Source organism: Heterocephalus glaber, unplaced genomic scaffold (genome assembly GCF_053883595.1).
Source record: "Heterocephalus glaber isolate CG9 unplaced genomic scaffold, H.glaber_assembly_v1.0 deba00001689, whole genome shotgun sequence".
In the NCBI taxonomy this organism is placed as follows: Eukaryota; Metazoa; Chordata; class Mammalia; order Rodentia; family Bathyergidae; genus Heterocephalus; species Heterocephalus glaber.
This window is the reverse complement of record NW_028258414.1, coordinates 5045977-5063878: the sequence shown is the minus strand read 5'-3', so window position 1 is coordinate 5063878 and position 17902 is coordinate 5045977. Positions and strand designations below refer to the sequence as shown.

The window sequence follows — 17902 nt, the reverse complement described above, 5'->3', positions numbered from 1 at the left end:
AGCAGATCTTTCACTCTGTAATCTAGGGCCAAATATTTCGACTTTGTACCTTTTATCACATAATCTCTTGAGGATGGCTTGAAATCGGTGAAAATCCCTTAAGAGTAATCTTTGGAGAACTTTAAAAAAATTGTCTTGAGATACTGTTTAGTCTCCCCTTCGCTGCTTTGACCTATACTAAAAATGTAATAATCATTGCTGTTTTTATATACTGTCACATGATATAATTATACTAAAAGGGATAATACAGATTTAGAATAATAAATTATTATCCCAGCTTAAAAATATGTATAAAATAGTATACCTGCATAAAAGCTTTATAATTTTAACTTTCATGTTTAAACCATCAGAACAAGAAGATCTGACAGACATAAAGCCTTCAGTGGACCAGAATGTCACGCTCCAATTTGACTTTCACTTTGAATCTCTTTCCATTATCCTTTATAACAGTGATATCAATCAGGTATGTAGTAAAGTTTTGTAGTGGAGATAAACTTGTAGCTTTTGATACTCATTCTTAGAATAGTGGCATTGCTTCATGTTAACTATTCATTAAAAAATCTTAACATGTCTACCAGTATCTATGTGTCCTATAAAACATGGGCACATGCTGGTTCTGCTGCCAGTCTTCACTGGGTTTGTGTTTCTAATCTCACAAGACCAAGGGACACCACTCAGGGTTCATTTCTCTCTAGCTAACATGGACACCATATTAGCAACATGATCTGTTGCTAATAGAGGATTTTTATGTGTGATTAATTATATATTCCATTTTATGACATAGCTAGATATATATGTATAGGTACCTATTTAAGAATAATTTAGTGGCTTTAGAGCTTTTGGTGATTATTCTGAAATTTGTGATTGTCCATGAATGTAAACAGTGGCTGTATCACCATTGAATAAATGTTATATATTGTGAATTTGTACTAAAGATACTGTTAATAAATATAAGAACCAAAGTCTAGTTGCATAACAATTTGAGCTAATATATCAGTGCTATTTTAGAAAGCTATTTTTTAATGTATTGTGTTTAACAGATATTTTTATGATGTCAATTATGTCATATATTTGTTTGTTTGGTAACGGGAATTGAACTCAGGACCTTGCACTTGTGAGGCAGGTGGCGGCACCACTGAGCTAGATCCCCGCTCCTGCCATATATTACTGTGTATAGTTCATATGTAATTCACATAAATCTATGTCAATTTTAAGTATTATATCTGTTAATGTGCCTTTTCATATACTAATTCATATTTCATACTGTTTTCTAAAAATAATACACTATTCATACATTGTTACCGTTAAAGTTTGATTTAATGTCTGTTATTTATCCAGTGTACTGCCTTAATTACGAATGTTTAAAGTGCATGAAAGCATCAGAAAATGTTCATATAGCAAAGGAGCAGTTAAATGGACTGTTGATTCTATTTAAGGAGCACCATCTATTGGTTCTTCAGCCTTTGGTTTCCATCCTTTCTTTCACTTCTTTCCTTGCTCACCTTTTGTATTCCTTTAGTCGCTGAGTACCTTCAGGTTTTTCTTTCATTGTACATTGTTCTTTACTGTCAGTTTCTACTGGTGCTTGTGTGAGACTCTTACTAGCTCACACTTGTACTGCAAAGGCTTCCTTTGATCTGTCTTAAACTTTGGTGCAAGTTACGTATCATAAGTAAATCTCCCATGGCCACTTGCAGCTTCCCATTCTACTTAGAAGCATTCTGTGTGATAGTATGTGAGTGTCCCCTTATTGAAAAATGGGTCTTCGAGTTGTCTGTATCAGTAGCCATATTAGGAAACATTAGTCTCTTGTGATCACTAGATGTGAGTCAGGTCATTTGTGTCAGTAGTTAAAGGACAAAAGTTGTGAATTATTTCTCTCTTTATAAATTAAAGGGATTCAAAGCTTGCCAGCAGGCATTCTAACCAGTAGGTCACCAGCACATCTCTTATCAAGGCCATGGTCTGCATTGTGACTGATATATTTTACTTTCCCAAGTAAAAGAACATCACTGTACTTGATTATTGTTTTGGGTCGGTTCTTTGAAGTCTGAGCTTATCTAGAGAATCTGGATTTATGTTATGGTAGAATAAAGATCAAGGCCCCCTTTGCTAGAAATTAAAAATTCCAATCCTCATTTGAGTCCTTAATTAGCCATCTGTATTTCATTCTAGCCTCATTGCCTGTCATTGTTAAACTAGAATGTTCAAGCCTACTGCGCTTTCCCAAAAACAAGACCTAGCTAGAAGATGATGAGCTTTGAAAAGTAGAGATCAAAAATGCCAGCCCCAGTCAGCCTATCCTTGCCCAACTTGCCATCAGGTTTTCAAGGCTCATTATTTTCTGACTAGGCCTTATTTTCAGGGAAAGAGGATAGTTGCCTTGTGCCCTGTGTCCTGAGAGGATCTCAGATGCTCATGTAGATTCATCTCACATTCCCCATGTACAATGTCATATACCCTCTTATCTGATCTCACTCATCCTTCAAGGCACAATTAAGTTCTTAACCTATTGCATGATTTTTTTGCAGCCTACAGTAATTAGTTTTACCTGAGATATTACTATTTATACTTTTTATGTAACTACTTCATATCCTTTGTGGAAATTGGGAAGATATAAATATTAATAAAAATTACTATATATCACAAGGTATTTGATTATTTACAACTTACAGCTTCTCCTTTTAATGTTCCTTTTTTTGGTACCGGGATCGAACTTGGGACCTTGCGCTTGTGCAGCAGGTGGCGGAACCACTGAGCTAAATCCCCGGCCCTAATGTTCCTTTTAATGTATTTCTTGTTTATTCTTTCGACTAAGGTATAAGCTCACTGAGATCACCTATAAGGATTATTCTTTATTTTAATTTTTTTTTATAAGGCTTATTCTTTCTCATAAACTCCCTAGTTCTTATTACAGTTGTTTACAGAAAAATTCGTTGCTGTTTATTAGCTAGATTGCATCATTAGCTGACAAAAATATTTACTAATCAGTTTTATTTGCATTAAACTATATCAGGTTAATTTTTATATATTAACCATTGTTGAGGATCAGGACACACATATGCATTTATTTGTATGAACATGTATACTCACAGACAAGGTATAACTGTTCCATTTATGTGTTCTCCCACCCATACTTTGAAAATTCGTGAGATTGATTTGCCTTTAAGCTCTGGATTAAGAAATACATTTAAAAGTAATTGTGTAGTGTTTAAAACTCATTGATTCTTTTGCTTGAAAAATGTACCACAGGCGTCCAAACTGTCCTTTCATAATGAGAGTTTCCGTCTTGGTGAGCTCAGACTATATCTGATGGCCTCCGTGGGGAAGATGTTCAAGGATGGCTCAATGAATGTCAGCCTTAAACTGAAGACGTGCACCCTGGATGATCTCAGAGAAGGCATTGAGAGAGCAACGTCGAGGTTTGTCAGATCACGCAGATCACAATGTCCTGGATACCACTCACGATTTACCTTGCACCTGGCATTGCTGCGGGCATTGCTGCGGGCATTGCTGTGCTTGGGTTCTTCAAAAGATCCCTCTTTTTTGGTCGGTCTTCTAATTTGATTTGCGTCAAGAGCAATGCTAATACGAGATTCAGCTGCTGTGATGTTTACATTAAATGAAAGTTTATTAATAAAATGGAGCATCTTAAAAATGAGAACTTAGAGAATGAGTTTTAGTAGTTAAATATATGGTGATATATTTTTAAAAAATTATCTCCATTAGGCACAATCATTTATTTAAAAGCCTTAAAATTATGGCCTTTTCCTTTGTCTTATTTTGTCCATGTCTTTTTAAACAGTTCTGCAAAATTTCTTTCAGTTGTTTTTGTTTGTTTGTTTGTTTTGGTACCAGGGATTAAACTCGGGTCCTTGTGTTTGTGAGGCAGGTGGTGGAACCACTGAGCTAAATCCCCGGCCCGTCTTTCAGTTTTTAATAGGAGTGGGATCTCTAGCATAATCACGTTATCAACACATTTTTCATAGTTGGATGTCAGCCTGCTGTAAAGTTAGAAACAAGTAACTTCAATAGCCTAATTGTATATTTATTCCTTTTTGAAGTAATGAGACATATAATAGTTTTTACTTGATGGTTTTCTTTGGAGAAAACCGTGCTGCTACTTAATCTTGTATTCTGTTGGGTATGTACTGGATAGTGCTAAACTCTTAATTTTCCTGAGAAATAAATAAATGAGGGAGGGATGCTACCGTGCCTCAACTTTTCTGTTGTGTAAATTTCAAGTCTAGGGTAACTGTCCACAGCTCTTTAGACAACGGTGATAAATGCCATGATCTGTTTGTTAGCCTGGTCTTTACAATGCACACAGGGAGGTATAGGAACTCATTGAAGACACTTGATAAGCACGTGCTGATTTGAGTTGCATTCAGTACTTTTGGAATTCAACTATTTAGGATGATTTTTGGAGATAAATTTCTTTAGGGAGATAAATTCCTTTATTTAGTAAAAAATAGGAAAAGGGTCTCTTACATTTTGTGGGACTATGTTGATGTTTGCCTAAGTCATTTCTAGCAGTCGTAGATTTCTTTAGTATTAAATTGCAATTATAAAATTGCTTAATCTCATGAACCCTGTTTTGGAATTGGGAAACCATGTCTTAGTTGCTAATCACATTCAGTTAACACGTTCCTATTTTCTGTTCAGATAAAAACTAAATGGTGAAAGAAAGATTATTAAAATACATAGGAAAAATTTGATCGTTTTTTATTTTTAGCAGGAATAAAATAATGAATGATACACATATTTTTTTCAGGATGATTGACAGAAAGAATGACCAAGATAACAATAGTTCTATGATTGATATAAGTTACAAACAAGACCAAAATGGAAGTCTAATTGATGCTGTCCTTGACAAACTGTATGTATGTGCCAGTGTGGAGTTTTTGATGACTGTGGCAGATTTTTTCATCAAAGCTGTGCCTCAGAGTCCAGAAAATATGGCAAAAGAAATACAGGTTCCATCAAGACAGACTGCCACAGGGAAAGTCAAGACAGAGAAAGGTTAGCAGAATTTATCTGTCATAGATGACAGCTTATTGTATATTTTAACACAAATTACAAACAGGAGGCAAGAGGAGTGTAAAATTTGAGAAAATAAAATCAGGCTTTTACATTTAAACATGTTTTACAGGAACATGTTAGTAAGTAGGTGTTTTTAAGTGGGAGGTATAGTAGCAACATTATTAGGGGCAGAGAAGCTGCCCTGGTACTTGTGCCACCCATGTTTTTTACTTAGCTGGAAATGGAGTTAATTGGGGTAAGTGGTTGGAGGATTTTTTTATGAAGGGGAGGTTGTTTAGTCAAAGAAATATCTTGAAGAATTCTATCACATTGAAGAGCAATTGAAAAGATAAAAGGAAACAGTGAGGATGTTGGAGAAGCTGGAAGGATTCCCCTAGACGTCACCCAACTCTGGCCTGGGTATACACTGAAACCATTTTGAGCCCTGTAATTTTTATATCCCAGCATCTCTATATCAGTTGGTGATTTTCCTTGTTAAATTATCATTACTTAAGGTCAGGCATTTTTCTCTGCAATGCATAACCCAGCAAGATGGGAAAACTAACATTTACTGCAAGGTCAGAATGTTATTTTTCCATTTGCCTTAAATGTTTATTAAATAATCATACTGATATCTCTTCATTTATATATTGAATATATTTATAGTATAGAGTACATAACTCTGACTCCTGACCTTGGGGCAAAGCCAAAGTAAACAAACGAGAAAGGTTTATCTACTTCATCAGGATGTCTCCTCTTCTTCCTGGTGTTTCTCTGTAGTTTTCCCCTCTTGGCCACTGTATCGTAGAATCACACATTCTCATGTGTGTATGCATGGGCCTACTTTGATTCTGATGAGAAGAATTTCAGAACAATACTATTCCTGAGCATATCAAAGATCAAAGTAGGTATGATCTTTTTTGGGCAAGTTTTAGGTTGCGTTTTCTGGCACAATTAGCATTTATTAAATAATCATGTAAATATTAATGTTCATCAGCCAACTCATAATATTAGTAATTTCACCATATCCATCGTAATAAAAATACTGAGAACCGTTTATCAACTTGTCTATAACATTGTAGTCATTCGAAGATTTACTTTATAATTTTTGTGGCCTCTGTTTTTGTTTCTCCAGATGATTCTGCAAGACGAAACGTGACATTGAAGGCCATGATCACAGACCCGGAAGTGGTGTTTGTTGCCAACCTGACCAGGGCTGATGCTCCTGCACTGACAGCTTCCTTCCAGTGTAACCTCTCTCTGTCAGCGTCCGGGCTGGAGCAGATGATGGAAGCTTCTGTGAGAGATCTGAAAGTGCTCGCTTGCCCTTTCCTCAGAGAGAAGAGAGGGAAAACCATTACCACAGTAAGAACTGCATTTGACCCTAATCCTCAAGAATGGCAGAAATAGTTGAATCCTAGAATCTTAGAACCTGAGAGCTCTGCAGGGCTTTAGCAACTATTTACTACAACTGTGGGTTTTGCAGATAAGGATGTAGAGTTCCAAAGATGTTAAGTGACGAGTCATGGCTGCTAGTGACAGAACTAGGGACTACCTGGGCCCGGGGTTTAGCTCAGTGGTTCCGCCGCCTGCCTCACAAGTGCAAGGTCCCAAGTTCAATCCCCGGTACCAAAAAAAAAAAAAAATTTACAAAAGAACTAGGGACTACCTTCAGACTAGTTTTCTTTTTATTATATTGTCTTCTGTTGAATTTTAGTACAAATCAGGATTTTTTCAGCTATTTCTTTTGTTCACTGTAGTGTACCCAATCAGAGAATAAGTAACTATTTAAGCTTGGAATGAAAAAAACTCACTTGGAGTCATATGACAGAGGGACTTCTGTGTTACTCAAGACTAACTGGTTAATCATCTGGAAACTGTTACCCTAACCTTTACCTTGGTCATTAGCTCATTTTATAGAAACCTCATAAATATATTTTACAGAGCGCCTCATTTAAAAAGTATTTTTGTAAAAAGAAATACTTCTGGTAGTAAATGTTTGTCATTACTTCAGAATTTTGAATGAAGAGCTTCATCAGAACTGTTTGAAGTCCTTTAGCAGTGTACATGGATTTGTTATAGTTCAGAAGAGCCTTCACAAGAGATTCTTAGCTAATTGAATTTGCCTTTTTGCTTTTAGTAGTAGTTTACAGTTCAGAATCCCAGTTTAAGTGAGGCATGATTCGTATAAGTGTGTGTGACATATTAATGAAAATGTGGCTTTCATTTATTTGTCTAGGTCTTACAGCCATGCTCTTTATTTATGGAAAGATGTACCTGGGCCTCAGGAAAGCAGAATATAAATATTATGGTTAAAGAATTTATAATTAAGGTTAGTGCCTGTCAGATTCTTTGTGTGCAAATTCTTGAAATAATATCTTAGTCTCTCATAAATCTAGCATTGCTAGTCAGTCACATATTTGGTAATCAGATTGCCTCCAGTATTAAAATATATTTTCTTTAATGTAAGCATTTATTTGTGTTTTCTTTAAATGACTACCTTTTAATAACCTACAAATGGCAGAGTGGTTTTCTCTGTTATATTTGCCTTTGTGTATATGTGTGTTGGAGGGGAGAGAAGAGATAGGGAGAGAAAGGGTGGAGATGAGGTTGCTATTGTTTTATTTGTAATATTACTTTTAGGCTTTTATTTAATGTGTAATTTGGTTTGATAAGTATGTGATTAGCTATTTTATTCAGCTTATATATTTGTTGTGACAAATGTATGCTGGAAATAAATTATCAGGATTTGGATTTTAAAAGATCGTTCACATTTAAAATATTGAAGAACAATCTATTCTCCAATGTTATTCAGATTCTTTAAGTATGACTTCATTCCAAGTTATAAATGGGAAATGCAGGATACATTCTCAAATCCTTTTTCTGTCTTTTGAAAGGATGCAAAAATGAGATGGTTAGTTCCAGTAAGATATAATGTAAGTGATAGTAGCTTTACTTATGTAGGTCAGTGACAGGTAGTGATTGAACTAAGGCTTAAACTAATTTCATTTGAAATGTTTAAAATAACAGTGTAGTTTTCCTCAGTTTAAAACAATACTGGGTAGGGCCGGGGATTTAGCTCAGTGGTTCCGTCGCTTGCCTTGCAAATGCAAGGACCCGAGTTCAATCCCTGGTACCAAAAAATCAACAACAACAACAACAAAAAAGCAATACTGGGTAAAGCCGGCTGTGTGACACCTGCCTGTAATCCCAGCACTCAGAAGGCTGAGCCAGGAGGATTGCTGTGAATTCAGGGCACCCTGGACTCCATAGTGAGTTCATAGCCAGCCTGAACTAAGCAAGACCCTGTCTCAAAAAATGAAACAAGCAAGCAAATAAACAGTCTTATATTACATTTGCTAATGCATTTACTTTTTTTTTAAAGACGTAGAATAATAAATGGGAAGAAAAATGAATTTGCGTATGTTTTCTCTAAGACATTAGGTTAAGTGTTAGGGGGACTTTCTTTTCTATGTATAAAACGTTTTTTTATTTTTGGTACCTGGGATCGAACTCAGGACCTTGTGCTTGTGAGGCAGGTGCATTGGCACTGAGCTAAATCCCTGGCCCTGTATAAAACATTTTTGAACTCCTATTATATGTAAAAAATACCCTATAAATGGCATTGGCAATACATGGTCCCTGTTTTCAAAAAAACTTAATGACCCACAGGGAAAGAAGTAAATCAGTGATTGTAGCTTTTTGAATGTGAGAGGCATGCACATGGTGCTGCTGGGAGCACAAACAAGGGCCACTGATTCTGACCAGGACATCAAGAAAAGCTGTCTGGAAGTGAGACATCTGGAACTGAGCTTTGAAAGTTGATGGAGGTTAGACGGATGGAGAGGAAGGGGAAGACGTGCCAGACAGAACTGACCATGTACACAGAGGCAGAGGTTTGAGAATGTTCTTTAAGAACTTAGAGGAGTGGTCCCCTGTGGCTGGATACAGTGGTGTGGTTGAGTTGTAGGACTGGGAACATTAGTTACAGGTGGCATTAATAAGACAAGAGAAAGGACAGGCAAGTGAGGAAAGCAGTGCATGTTAGATCCTGGTTTTGATGATGTAATTGTATCTGTTTAATGTACTAGTTAAGTAAGGGTTATGAGAAGTTAACAGGAAAGGAATCCTTTTAACTTATTTAATCCAGTATTTCTCAGTCTTTGGAGAACTCTTGCTAGCTGACTGGATAGGCATTAGCTCGCAAAGAGTTCTGTGCACCAAGCTGAAGAGAGTTTGAATTTTATTCTGAAAGTTATGGAATTTGGCAAAGATTTTAAGCATAGACGTGACATGCCCAGAGTTAGGTTTGAAGAAAGAATGCTGGTGACAGTTTGGAGGGTAAGAAGAAAGAGCACTGATTGGACATAGAAGATATCTTCAGTAGATGGCTGCAGAATGCAGCTCAGTGGTAGAGTGCTTGCCCAGCAAGTGGCTGGGCCTGCGGTTTGATCCCCAGTACTACAAAATAGATTAATAAATTGAAAAATAAATAAGGCAAAAATGTCATCAGTGTCAGGGCTAAAGTACAGTGAAAGGAATGAGAAAATACAGTGAAAGGAATGAGAAAGATAATCAGAAGCAGAATTCACAGATTTGGGTTGGGTCAGAGGGGATCCATGCATGATTTCAGCCTTCCTCTTTCCATTAGACAAATGGAAGCCATCTGTGTGTATCTCCATTAGCTTCACACACCTTGGTTTAGTGAATATAGCTGGTTGAAAAGTGAACAATTTGGTAACATCTCTGCATTTTTCTGTTGACACTGTTATCTCTGAGTTGTTCAGCTTAGGTGTTGGGTTTTGACTACTGCTATATAACTAATTACTTCAGGTACAGTGAGCAGGAATCAGTGTTATGCAGTTAGTAGACATCTCACCTGAATTCTTGTTTTCCTTACTTATGAACTGAATATTAAGTTAAATTTTAATTTGTTAACTTTTAAGTTTTTAACATGTGTTTCAGTTCTCCTCATCTGGGAAAGAATTTTTTCTAAATTTTTCTCTGCTTTGCTTTTTAAAGATTTCACCCATCATTCTGAATACAGTGATGACAATCATTGCTGCCATGTCTCCAAAGACAAAAGAGGATGAATTGAAAGACACATCTAAGGAAATGGAAAATCTTTGGGGTATCAAATCTGTGGATGATTATGACTCTTGGTTTCTTGGTGTTGACATGGCAACAGAAGCAACCGAAAATTTCAGAGAGATGGATCATCTGCTGATAGAGGAAAATTGTGCTGTTGCTGTGCAGTCAGTGCAAGTCACTCTAGAATGTGGCCTCGGCCATCGAACTGTACCTTTATTATTAGCAGAGTCCAAGTTTTCTGGAAATATCAAAAATTGGACTTCCCTTTTGGCTGCTACTGCTGACATGACACTACAGGTATGGAGACATCATTTAGTACCTCCAGGGGCAGCTACTTGAAAGTAAAACTTCAGAATTAAGACTTCTGTGGGTGTTTCTTGTTTGTTTGTTTTGTTCTGTTTTGGTTTGTTTATGCATGGCTGTGTTAGATAATATATGTGAATACATTCATATTCTGACATTCAATTTGTGGATGTGTAATTATATGTGTGGTAACTTTCTAAGAAGTCTTTTGCTAAATAGTTTAAGAAATTAGAAAAATAAAGAGAAACATTCTTTTTATGTGTATGTTTTGTGCGTTTTGGTGGGTGGTTTTGAATGGCTATTGCCATATCGTATTAGTTACTTAATTTTTTTCTCCTCATTACAGAATTGCATAATTAAGTTGAAAGACTGACTTTTTATAATTCTGTGCCTTTTCAGGTTCACTATTACAATGAAATCCATGCTGTCTGGGAGCCACTGATTGAGAGAGTGGAGGGGAAGAAACAATGGAATTTAAAGCTTGATGTAAGGACACAGTAAAATATCTTTGTATAGAGTGACACTACACATATTTGTTAATATTTTTTGACTCAGTAATTGTCAAAATGTGGTCTAGGCTCCCTGGAGCCCTTTTAGAGTATCCATGAGATCTAAAATATTTTTATATGTATATTCAGATATATAAGTTTGTTAATGTCCTTCATCTCTCTACTTAGATTTTTAAAATATTTTTCATTGAAAATGTTATTTATATTAACATATAACTTATTTTTAGATGAATGGTAAAATTTTTCACAGTTTTCATTTCTAATGGAGTACGTATTGATAGATAAATGAAGCTCACATAAATGAAGCTCTTTGAGATAGTGATTTTTAAGGGTAAGACTAAAAATCTTGGAGAATTGCTACTGATTCATGAACTTTTTCTTATCTCTTCATGGTATTTTTGAGAGTGCTTCAGAATCCTGGGTACCAAAGCACAATTTTCTAAAGTCCCAGGTGTGTGATTACTCTTAGCAGATTGTCCCAGAGCCCCCTCTCTGGGCAGCCTCGTGGAGCTGTTGCACGCTGATGCTGACAAAGAAGGTTCCTTGTTTTAAAAGGGAGCAGTCACTTAACTTGTGTCCCAGTGTCTTCTGAATAAAATAGAAGTAATATTTCTGGCCTCTCTCTCTCTGGCATAAGGAGGCTAACCAAAAATAGTTTATACAGCTTTTGAAATAATATTAGAACAGAACCACGCATGTGGTATTGCAATACATGGAATTTGATGGCTAGTTGAAAGCTTATGATATTATTTATTTATAGATGTTACTGGTAAAAAGTAGAAAGCAAGAAACTGTTATTTCCAAACGGTACCTCCAATAAGGACCAGTGAGGACTTAATCTATTCATAATCACCACTGGGCAACGCTGAGTAACTAGATATGCTTTGGGGCGGGGGTGCACCAGGATCAGCTACTGTGGCTGACTGAGTGCTTCCCTGGCACAGTTCTAAGCATTTTCCTCAGAGTGGACTATGCACTGAAAGAAAGACTGTTGATCTGCTCTAAGCAAAGGGAATCTCTGAATATTTTTGAAAATGATACTTTTGAGAAGCCTTAATATAAAGCAACCAGTTTAGGAGAATTCAACACTATTGACTGTTTTAGTTTTAATTTTTTTTTTTTTTTTGGTACTGGAAATCAAACTTGGGACCTTCGGCTTGTGAGGCAGGCGGCGGAACCACTGAGCTAAATCACCCACTATTGACTGTTTTAAATTTATTACTAGTTCGCTAATAAATTTTTATGTTTTCTTTGTAGGTAAAAAAGAACCCAATCCAAGATAAAAGTTTGATACCAGGAGATGATTTTATTCCCGAGCCCAAAATGGCAGTTTATATTTCTTCACCTCATACAATGAATATAACAATATCCAAAACTTGTCTTAATGTTTTCAGCAATTTAGCAAAAGTACGTTTAGTTCTTATTTGGAATATTTCAAGTAGAATTTAAGATGAAACATGTACTGTATAGATACTTTTATCATGAAAATTAATTTAAAAAATGTGTAGTCATGATAAAGTGTTCAAGAGAAATGTACACTCTGCAAAAATTTCATGATGATGTTATGTTCCTTTTCAGGGTTTTTCAGAGGGTACTGCTTCTACTTTTGACTACTCTTTAAAAGACAGGGCTCCTTTTATGGTCCAAAATGCTGTAGGTGTTCCCATTAAGGTGCAGCCTAATCATGACCTCAGAGTAATGGGCTCCCCGGAGAAAAGCAGTGTGTATCACGTGGGTGCTGGTCAGAATTTGGAATTGGAATATGCCAGTGTGGAGCCTTCCTCTCAAGGGAAGCTGTCTATATTGAACTGCCAGGAAAGCTCCTCCTTCACTCTAACCTTCGGTATGCCACATGTATTTTACTTTAAGAGCATCTTAGGGATTGTTGTGGGCTTATTTTTGATAAAATGTAGAAAATATTTTGCTTCATACGTATTGGGAAAAAACATTTCTAAAGACTTACATTAAATAGTTGATAATTATTTATTTATCATCATCATCATCATCATCATTATTATTATTATTATTTGGTACCGGGGATCGAACTTGGGACCTTGCACTTGCGAGGCAGGTGGCGGAACCACTAAGCTAAATCCCCGGCCCGATACTTGTTTCTTGTTTTCTTCTAAACTTGAAAAGAGTAAGCCTGATTAAGAGGTAGCTTATACGACTGGGTTATTTCCATGCTTAACTAATACATTACATAGTGTGCTTCAAAAGGATGGGAGTTCAGTAAGGAGAGAAAAAAATGTTAGAAGTCCCAAAATATTGGCAGTAATTATTACTCTTACAAAGAAGATTTTTGCTATATAGTTGAGAGAATAAGAAATAAATTGCATTTTGTTTTTGTTTTCATGTATTTAAACTGATTTCCTCAAATTGTCTTGGGTCAACAATTTTGTATCAGTAATTGTTTTTCTCTCTGTTTTAAACTCTGTATTTTAGAAAAGCATTTTGTAGTGATTGTTTCTAGTCAAGAGGAGAAAAATACTTTTGTCTTTATTTTGACATGATAATTATTCTGAAATAGAGAAATATTGATAAACATTTTGGAATTTTTTGCACTTGTACTCTGCCTTAGTACCACATGGATATACAGAAGTTCCCAATGTCCCTGTTGCTAGACCTGGACGGCAGTTGTACAATGTACGGAATCCCAATGCTGATCATTCTGCCTCAGTCCTGGTACAGATCGATGCTACTGAAGGGAATAAAGTCATCACCCTCCGCTCTCCTCTGCAGGTAATTTCTTTAAAGTGAGACATGTCCCTTTCAGATTATCAGTTTAACTCATTTTGGAATATAGTAAAACTGCATTATGTCAGTGATCTGATGTAATTTCTATTCCCTAATTTGCTTTTGTAATATTTTTTATTTTAAATGTTTAATAATTTTTTAAATTTAAAGCCCATATTAGTATCTCTTCTGTTTAAAATTAATGTTTTTTTGCAAATTTCTTTTAAGATTAAGAACTGATGAAAATTGTAATTATAGTTGGTCGTGAAATAAGATAACATCCATTCTCTTTTTGTGTCACTTGGGGCTGTAGTTTTTGAGCGTGTGTCAAGGACTACTGGAATAAACTATGCTGAAAAAAATTTTAGCATCTTAGCCTGTATAAATATTTCCTTTTCTACTTCTAAGGCTTTACCAAACATTTTCCTTTTTCCGTGCTTTATTATAGGTTTCAGTGTATGATCAGCAAAATAACATTTCTTCCTATGTATGATATCAGATAAAATGATATCAAATTTTGACCATTTTTATCTCTTAGTGTGTTATTAAATCTAATGTGAATCAAGAAAAGTTACACTATTTTTCTCATTTCTTTTGCTATCCTTTTTTTGTTTGATCATGTGATTCATTGATAAAAGATTGTAATGGAGAGAGTGTGATTAAAATCTTCAGAGAACAATACTTTTGGGAGATAGTGTTATAGAAAGACAATAAGCATTAGCATTTAATATACAGATTATGTGAATATCTGAATTTTAAACTGCTAGTTAAACTTCAGTTTTAATACATAGATGGCCCTTAAATATCCTAAAGTTTTCAATTGGCAGTGGAAATACTTTCTAGTATTGGGTTTGAAACATTTTAGATATAAAAGTGATTGTTACAGTTACCATTTTCTTTTCAACTTATATTTATAAAAGTAATTGTATGTATTTTTGTCCAACAGATCAAAAACCACTTCTCCGTTGCATTTATTATCTATAAATTTGTTAAGAATGTTAAGCTGTTGGAGCGCATTGGAATTGTCAGCCCTGAAGAGGAGTTCCATGTCCCTTTAGATTCATACAGGTGGATTCTTCTTTCAGTATACTAAGTTTTTAAAAATTCACAGTATGTATTTTTACCTTCATGAATTGGAGATCAGTGATCTGGAAAATATAACTTCATAAAATTATTATCTAAAAATATGTAAAAATCATTTTAAAGACAGTTTATTCTGTAGAAAAATAAATTTATGTTACTGAATTTATCAAATAAAAACTATTTTTTGATAGTTTGGACTTTCCTGAAATCTGTATTTATTAGATTGCCTTTATATTTGAAATGAAAATATTTTTAAGTCACCTTTGTTTACAGAGATTTTTGGTTTTTTCCCCTAGAAAGTTCCTCAGTGAGTTAGTTGGGTGACTTTGTGTAAGTTCTTTACCCTTTCCTAGCCCTGGTTTCTCACGTGTAAAAGTGAGAGTAATCGTACCTACTTTGTAGAGTTACCCAAAAGACTTAATGAGATTCTTCTTTTTACATTCTCAGTCAGGTCTTTTTCCCCTCTCTGATTTATTTTTCTGCAGATGTCAGTTGTTTATTCAGCCAGCTGGATTCTTGGAGAATCAGTACAAAGAATCTACCACCTACATCCCCTGGAAGGAGGAGCTGCACAGGAGCAGGGATGTGAGGGGCAGGCTGCAGTGTCCATCAGTGCAGCTCAGCTTCCTGCCCCTCATCGTGAACACTGTCGCTGTGCCAGACGAATTAAGCCACATCAGTGCGCAAGGGGAAGACTGGGACCCGGCGTACATTATTCACCTCTATCCTTCTCTCACTTTGCAGAATCTTCTCCCGTATTCTCTAAGATACTTACTTGAGGTGTGTCTATTATATTTGGTTTGGCTTTCAGTGTTGCTCAAAGTGAATTCTAGTTTGTTTTATGGTATTTTTAGTTGAAATCAGTGTTTTATATAGCATACTTGTAGTGTTGTAATAATGTTAATAAAGGAAAACTTACAGTAGCATCTGCTTTGTGCCAGGCACTGTCCTGTGATTTCACTTGTTTAATCCTGCTGTAGCAGGTGTTGTTAATAAGCCCTCTTTATGATGAGGAAACTGAGTCACGAAGGGGTAAGTGGCTGGCCTGGATCTCACAGCTAGTCATTTGGAGAGCTGGGATTTAAATGTTGGCAGTTTGGCCCCTGATCTCTGCCACTTTTCTCTGTTGCATCTGCCATAAATTTAAGGGCCATAATCATCTCTTTATTAATTAAAATTTCATTATTTACAAAACAGAAGGAAATCTAATGAGAAAATAGTTCATTTTGAAGTTTTTATTTTTGATTGATTGATTGATTGATTATTCTTTTTGAGACAGATTCTGGCTTTGTAGTATAGACTGGCCTTGAACTCACTGTGTAATGCTGGCTGGCCTTGAACTTGTGGTGATCCTCCTGCCTCAGCTTCCCAGTGCTAGGATTGATTACATAAAGTTTTTATTTTAAAGTTAATATTATGATTGTCTAGTCCAAGGTTTTTATTAAAAATAAAAGAATTACTGTCTCAGGCAATAATAAGCAATATTTTCTAGTAGTGACATATGGTAAATATTTTAAAGTTTCTACCTGTTAATGGTATTTTAAGATGCAAAATTCTTAGAAACTGTTTGAAATAGCAGGGCTTGGGGTATGGCTCTGTGGTGGAGAGTTTGGTTAGCATGTATGAGGCCTTTGGCTCAATTCCCAGCATGGTGCAAAAAAAGAAGAAATTGCAGTCTACATTATTATTTTCCTTTACCCAATGATGAGCTATTTCTGAGTTGTGCAGACAAAAATTAATTAAATCAACTAAAATAGTGGATAAAGGAATAGTTTATAAAAAAAAGCCTGTGAAATAAGGTTTTAGTAAGGGAGTGTGATTTTGATATTGCATTATGCATTTAAAAAAGCTTAGATAGCTTATAAGAGTAGCTGGATGCTGTCAGTTTCCTTATTCCACTCACATGGGAACCATTAGGCATGGTATGTGAGTAGTGCAGTAAACTAAAGACCAGGCGGTCAAGTGGCTCAATTAATAACTCTGTGCTAATGAACAGCAGCCAGGGTCTCTCAATGAGTCCAGCCTTTGCTTCTTGGCAGAGATACATTTTTTTTTTCTCAGAACTTCTGGCTGTTGGCCTGTTAATGGCCAAAGACAGTCCCCATCTTTGTGGCTGTGGTGTTTTCTTTTTAGTGCTTAGTAATTACTGGCATTCATAATATATAAACATGGTACTTCTTGGAAGACTTAACAGATAACTTGCCTCTCGTTGGTTATTTAGCACCTGTGTAAAGTACAGATTTTGTATTTCAAAGGTTTTGCTAAGCAGACTTGGTGTGTGTGTTTAGGGAACAGCGGATGCACATGAGCTAGCGGAAGGCAGTGCAGCTGACGTCCTGCATTCCCGAATCAATGGAGAAGTCATGGAATTAGTCCTGGTCAAATACCTGGGCAAAGACTGGAGTGGACATTTCCGCATATGTGATACGTTTCCTGAATTCTTTCTTGTGTGTTTTTCTTCTAACTCCAAAGAAGTAATGACAGTTGACCTGTCGGTACATGTCCGCCGAATTGGCAGCCGAATGGTGCTGTCTGTCTTTAGTCCCTATTGGTTAATCAACAAGACTTCCCGGGTTCTCCAGTATCGTTCCGAAGATGTTCATGTAAAGCATCCAGCTGATTTTAGGGACATTATTTTATTCTCTTTCAAGAAGAAGAACATTTTTAGTAAAAATAAGGTATGTTTTTATTCATAGACTGATTTACAATAGGTGACTTTCTAATCCAGAAACTTGGAAGTTTGAAACCAAGCTTACCTATTTTCCAAGTGCCATTGGTATGAATTAAGTCCAAGGAGACTTCAAGGAATGCAAAATCAAGCAGGGCCCTTAGGAACTAAGACCAACAGGATTCTGAGGCAGAGTAATTTGTTCTCTGGTGCCTGTAGAATTCTTTCTGTTCTTAAAGTTGTGTCGGATAAGACGAGCTTTATTTTGTGTACTTGACCAGTGGTGATATGGTATTTCTAAAGATGCTTATATTAGCTGAGCCCTCCTGTGCATGAAGCATAAGCCAGGCCTTTGAGAAGTCTGATGCCTGAGCCTAGACTTTTGTGTCCTGGTCCTTTCTTTCTTCTTCAGGCTCACTTTGGTTTTCCTCCCTCATGCACACTGGACCACATGCTCCCCGTAGACTTCTATATGTGCTGCACTCTCTGC

The 17902-nt window shown here is 36.0% G+C and overlaps 1 protein-coding gene across 4 annotated transcripts in view; it reads left to right on the top strand.

Moving 5' to 3' along the window:
- Vps13c (vacuolar protein sorting 13 homolog C) overlaps nucleotides 1-17902 on the top strand; it is a 153378-nt gene that overhangs the window by 92285 nt on the left and 43191 nt on the right. For all 4 annotated transcript variants that reach the window (XM_004855710.4, XM_004855709.4, XM_004855712.4 and 1 more), the window contains 13 exons: nucleotides 351-463; nucleotides 3253-3422; nucleotides 4775-5022; nucleotides 6158-6387; nucleotides 7262-7354; nucleotides 10045-10410; nucleotides 10816-10902; nucleotides 12183-12332; nucleotides 12504-12768; nucleotides 13507-13667; nucleotides 14608-14729; nucleotides 15230-15524; nucleotides 17033-17422. In XM_004855710.4, the coding sequence (XP_004855767.2) occupies nucleotides 351-463; nucleotides 3253-3422; nucleotides 4775-5022; nucleotides 6158-6387; nucleotides 7262-7354; nucleotides 10045-10410; nucleotides 10816-10902; nucleotides 12183-12332; nucleotides 12504-12768; nucleotides 13507-13667; nucleotides 14608-14729; nucleotides 15230-15524; nucleotides 17033-17422 (2690 nt within the window). The remainder of the gene's footprint in view (nucleotides 1-350; nucleotides 464-3252; nucleotides 3423-4774; nucleotides 5023-6157; nucleotides 6388-7261; nucleotides 7355-10044; nucleotides 10411-10815; nucleotides 10903-12182; nucleotides 12333-12503; nucleotides 12769-13506; nucleotides 13668-14607; nucleotides 14730-15229; nucleotides 15525-17032; nucleotides 17423-17902) is intronic.